Source organism: Fusarium vanettenii, assembly GCF_000151355.1.
Source record: "Fusarium vanettenii 77-13-4 chromosome 16 genomic scaffold NECHAsca_50_chr16_1_0, whole genome shotgun sequence".
NCBI lineage: Eukaryota > Fungi > Ascomycota > Sordariomycetes > Hypocreales > Nectriaceae > Fusarium > Fusarium vanettenii.
The window spans coordinates 209167-215166 of record NW_003315839.1 but is presented as its reverse complement, the minus strand read 5'-3'; the positions used below and the strand labels follow the sequence as shown (position 1 = coordinate 215166).

The window sequence follows — 6000 nt, the reverse complement described above, 5'->3', positions numbered from 1 at the left end:
AAAATAGTCTTAAGGATAAGAATTAATAAAAGAAGGGAGATTATATTATAGCCTAATATAGTCCTTATTATATACCTAAAACTTCCCTACAAAATACCCTTTAATCTTAGTTAATTAAAGATAATTTTATACTTTAAGAATAAGTCTTATATTATAAGATATATTCTTATATTATAATACCCTCTTAGTAACTATAAGATATTTATATATATATATAATACTTATTATATCTTAGATAGATACTTAGCCTTTAAGCTATTAATAGATTTTAATTACCTTTAAGATCTTCTTAACTTATTATTAAGATATAATTCCCCTATTATATAGTAATACCGAGATTCTTTACTAATAATAAACCTAATATGCCTAGTTTATTCCCTTAGAAAACTCTAGATATTATATATAAGCTATATTAGGTAACCCTAGAGAAAAGGGCTAGCTTAGGGAGGTAAAGAATTAGCTTATATAATAATTATTAACTAAGAATTATATAATATACCTTCTTATTAAAATAATAAAATTATCTTAGTAAGATAAGATCTTAGCTATAATAATATAACTATAAATACCTATAATAATATTAAGAGAAAATAAAAATAAAAAAATAAAGAAATATTAAAAGAGCTAAGATAATTAATTAAATAATTAGTCTTATTTAAGAAATAATTTAATATATTAATAAGAGTTAATAACTTTTAGGGGAAGAATTAATAAGGGTTTTAATAAGGCTTCTTAAGAGCTATAAGAATAAATATTAAAGCTTTATAAGGAGCTATAAATTAAGGGAAAAATATATTAAGCTATTTTAGGCTATTAAGTAATTTCTTATATATAAAAAAAGGAGATAGAGGTTATAAAGCCTTACCTTTATTATTACTTTCGCAGGCTTTAATTAAAAGACTTTTAGGCTCCTTTGCGGGTTATATCTTTATTATTATAAATTAATTAATTACTTTTATTATTTTATATTATATTTACCTTATAGGAAAGTATATAAGATCTCTCTTTTAAAAAGACCTTAAAAGGAATATATAGAAATTTAATTCCTTAGGCTATATAGTTTAGTATATTTTATTTCTCTAATAAAATAGGCTTAGTTAGAGCTTAAATATAATATCTTAGCCAATTACTAAATTTATTAATTAGCATATATATTATCTTTGAATATAATGCAATTAGATCCTTAATGCTAGGATTATGCTTCCGTTTGACCCCGGGAAATGGTAAGGTCATGACTCGCCGAGGTGAGCTGGTTGTGTCTTTGGGACCTTTGGTGACATACTTAGGAGACCCCCTAAAAGAGATCAACGGGAGGGGTGGTTTCTTTCTTGGCGTTTCTTGGTGCTTCAAAGGATGGTGACGAGGACATGTCAATAGCCCTGGTATTCGATGGCCCAGAGCGAGAGAAATGATCCATGCTCAACAGTTTAAACTCGCTGGCATCCTGCCCTGTGATGCCAGGCCCAATCAGAATCTGTTGCTCCAAAGTAAGTCGCTTTGGTGAAGCAACGTCAACAATCTCGGTATCCACTGGAAGCTGTAGTGTTGAGATGTCCTCGGTGTGGATGTCGGAGCTAAAAATTATGGGAGAAGGAGTATCAGCAACAATATCAGACAGCCCACCAATATCCAGGCGAGTGAGGCCTGCTCGCCCGGGCTCGAGAGTGGCCTCCTCTTGGGGAGCGTCGTCGGCGTCGGCAGTCGCATCTTTGGTGCCGGTGCCTCGGTCAGTGGAAGGGGAGAATGTCGCTTGGTTCTCGAGACGCTGGTTGCATGCGACTTCTCCGTCAGCCACCTCGGTGCTTTCTCTGCTGGACTGGCCCCAGGTCTGCTTGACTTGCTTGAGCGCTTCAGTGGCTCGATCGCCGCTGAAGTAGGGAACTCTCTTTCCGGCCTTGACCATCTCTCGGAGAAGACCACCAGGCTCCCAAAGAGAATGCAAAAGCTGTTGACCCCTGGGCTCTAGGATGGTAGTGATCCTAGACATTTGGTTGACCACCATCTGTAGAACGTCTCCCGTTGGCCCCATCGAGACATATGCATCTCGAATGTCCTGGGGCAACCAATCCTTTCCACCCCAAGCCGTATCAAGACGTTCCGATGACACCCTAGCAAATTCATCCGTCCGTTGTCTCTTGGCCAGGTTCATCGTCCGAGTCTTTTCCTCTTTAAACAGCAAAGCCTTAGCCTCACAGCAGCCGGCGTTGACCTTTGGAGTTTCAATCAGGATGCCTTTGAGGACCAACGGCTGGTCTATCGACGGGAAAGACAGTATGATGCCCCGGACGAAGCATTCAGAAACATGAACCGGCGTTTCGTACTTCTTAATGATGGTTTCGTAAGCGGCGGTTGTCTATTAGAGGAAGCGTCAGCAAAAATTACCGATAGTCCATCAGCAAGCCAGGAAGACGGAGCGAGGATGGGCGTCACATCGGCAGGGGCCATAGGTCATGTGAACAACGTTCAAAAGAAGAGATACCACTGGGAGACAAATTACACGTGCTGTGAGATGTCGTTCTGCACCGCCTGGTGGAGGATGAGGAAACTTAAACAAAGTAGACATCAGATGGCCACTGCAACACACCAACACCAACCACGGGTAATCACACGAGTCAGATGTTAAATAAAGTTTTGCATGACGCTAATTCATTGTATCATATAAGCACTTCATCCAATAGCCATGTCCGAAAAGTAGTTTCACTCCATGTTGCCAACTCCCGCAAAGCAGCCACAACCTTGTAACAGCCAAGTATTGTCGCAGTATCGCCAATTACAATTCCGTTGAAGATATCCTAGTGAAGCATCAGTAAGCTACTCATAAAATGTTAGGGCAATGACGAAAAATGACTTACAATTCGGTCAGTACCATCAACAGCAAAGAACAGGCTCCAAGTTGAACCCTGAATGAGTAAAAGAGGTAGCGCCGTGGAAAGAGCTTCCTCTTTCTGCGACTCTCCAAGGATCGCCGCCTTGCTCTTTTTCAGCGCCCGTAACCTCTCAAAATGCGTAGCCGCCCACACGGACAACTGTGCCATGCCCTCCTGAGACGACCCGTCTGGGGTCTTGGTTTCGATGTTCACCGCAATAGGGCGCCACCTTAGTGGCATGTACTCGGTGTGGTTGATAGAACGTATCAAGGTACCGTTGGCCGAACCCGCGTTGGCTTGGCAGGCTTTGACCGTACGGACAGCAGCCGCCTGAATGTCTGCATCAGAGACAGCCAGACAGAAGTCAACCATCTTAGCCTCCATTGCTTCTCCCTTGGCGTCCTTTGGGAGGAACGATCGGTGAGGACGCGCTGCCGTGATGTCCCAAAAAGACACTGGGTCGTCACGCTCGGCATCCGCATCTTCCACGTCTGCATCGCTCTCGTCGTCGTCAGCCTCAGAGGGTGGGTCGATGGCTATCTCGAGAAGCGGCGTATGGATGAGTGAATTCCACGATGCTTCTGAGACATTTTCAATTATCCATCGGCCTGTCTTATCCGCCACCTTGCGTAGCACAGAAAGCTCCCGGCAGGCGGCATAGAGGGTCTGAGGCCTCCTAGGCTGAGATTCTGTCGGCAGATCATCCAAATCGTACATGTTGTGCGGAAGTAAGTCGTCGTCAGTAATTCGTAAGCGTCTCTGAACTCTCATCTCAACCATGTGAGGAATAACGTTTCTGCCTGAAGAGATTCTCTTGATGCCAGTGAAGAGTGGCCTCACGCCGGGTGGAAGGTCAGACAAGGAGGACAGTGTTCTTTGGGAGATTGGCTTCAGATTCAACAACAGATCAGCCGTGCGCTTAACAGGACTTTTTGACCTGCGTGATTTCGATGTAGTTGTGGTCGAGGTTGTCGCTGTGGACTTGGTGGGAGAAGGGGGAGCGCTATCTTGACCAAGGCCAGAACTTGAGTTGCTGAGTGCCTGGATATACCCATCGGGTTCGAATCTTGGTCGATCTTGGGGCTTGGCGAGTTTGATTGTTGATGACTGTCGTGTTGATGACTGTCGTGTTGACGACCCTGTCCCAGGCTTGGAGGTTCCCAGAGCCAAGGAGGTCACCCTTCCGATAATCGGACGGGGGGTTTTCTCGGGTGAGGCGTGGTGGTCAGTCTCCGTGTCCTTCTCTCCCCTTCGCCCCCGCAACCTGGCTGACTTTCGAGGTGATGGTGTCTGGGGTCGTGGTGTTGACATGTTGGGGTTCAGTATTTCCAGGGCGCGACGATGGGATGATACAATCATAGATTCTCGATAGATATGGCTCTTAGATACTCCGAATCTTGATACTGCCTCTGGCCGGCCGAGGGGCGACGGCTGGTGTGGTGGGAGAGATGCGTTGTGCTCCTCGACGCTTTGGACCCAGGCCGCGATGATTTCAGCGCGCGAGCAAGGAGGCGCGTAGTTGTGTGTTGTACTAGTTGGCGATTGGCTATGGGTCACTGCAATCATTTTGACGATTGAGGTCGCGAGTGACGCCTAAATTCGGCATATTCTAGCATCTCCATGGTAAGTTAAATGAATGTTGACGTTTGGGTGTGTTTGGGGCTGCCTGATTGTTGGTGGGGTAACGTGATTATGTAATTGAGTACCCACCCACAGAATCTTGTCATGACGCGAGCAACAGGCGAATCACCATGAGGCCAGAAGATCAACCACGGCCGATGGCATCACAGAATCATCTGCGAGGAAGCCCAATTAAACACTGTTGGGTTTAGAGTCGCCTTGATTGATCGCGCATAGCAAGTTTAGTATATGAGCCCTAACACAGCAGGTGCCGATGCTGTGAACTTTCAACGTTCAACCGAGCTACTTACCTAGTTTTTCCGGTAATTTGTGCCTAACTAAGTACCTACGCATGACTGTGAATAGTTTGCGACACCCGGAAAGTGAAGGGTGGGAAGCCCAAAGGCCATGCATGATTGGGGAGAATAAATACGTAGTGTATACAGCCAGCAATATGCATAATTTACGTCGTGGTTATTCTTCTGGTTGTGAAATGGCAAACCCGTTTTTTTCCTACCCGGGAGTTCCGTAATTCCCGTTGCGTGAAACCCAAAAGTTTTCATGTCCAATTAATGCCCTTTGGAGCCCCCAATTGCAGAATTTTATTAGTTTGTCAAGCTCACAAACACTCTAGTTACCCCGTGCCTAGCACTCACTCGACAAGAGAAAAACTTGATGTGAGCTTGTTGTAGAGACGTTTTTGGCCTTTCCCTCGCAGTCAATACATCATGCTCCAGGGTAATATCGTACCAGTTCATTTCTCATCGTCCGTTTTGGCATTGACCAACTGTCTTGAGCATATTTTCAGGTGTCTACCAGCAGCCTCTTCACATTGACGACGAGACTCATGGACGAGCCTGCTAAAGCTGTCATATCAACCGAGGTTAAGGAGCATATGGACCTCGGCCAGTACGGAAGTCGATGGCTCCATTCTTTCCACCTGCAAACTACTTTGTGCAGACCATCTTGGTTCCGGCCCAAATATTCATCTGACAAGGAGTATGCACGGTTTGCTATGGTCCAACAAAGCCAAGTTAATTCCTAGTACTCGAATTTTCTGTTTCATGAACGATAGAGTTCTTTTGCCAATGGGCGCGCTCGCCATTTTCACCCAACTTTTCTGCTGAACGCCAATGCCGTGCTGGTAGGGTAGCTTTCCAAGACGGGGAATACGGACATTGACCAATCACCATCCTTTGGGCCACCACATGTTGACGACGCATATTAGGAACTAATCCAATCCAATAGATGTCCTTATTGGCCATCTGCATATGTTGAATTGTCGTCTAGTATCATGCGCTGAGTATTTTCACCAATTAAGTTTTGCAACGCGAGACGGGCTCTCATCTGTGCCCGCGGATAGCCGTCCTTGTCCTGCTACAACAACCCGTAATATCCGTCCCGCTCACTCAGAGAACGCAGAATACGAGAATCTGCAACGCACATAACATCGAATCCGACGTCGATTTAGAAACCAAAACCATCGCGTCTCCACCTGTTTGACTGACAGGGG

At 44.7% G+C, this 6000-nt stretch overlaps 1 protein-coding gene across 1 annotated transcript; it reads right to left on the bottom strand.

Annotated features, from left to right (window-relative positions):
• Nucleotides 1-2675: 2675 nt before the first annotated feature.
• NECHADRAFT_9732 (uncharacterized protein) lies at nucleotides 2676-3110 on the bottom strand (the record flags this gene model as incomplete). The annotated part of the gene is made up of 2 exons (XM_003041188.1): nucleotides 2676-2792; nucleotides 2853-3110. Coding segments are annotated over 2 exons (375 nt in total), but the record flags the coding sequence as incomplete, so codon positions are not given.
• Nucleotides 3111-6000: the final 2890 nt, after the last annotated feature.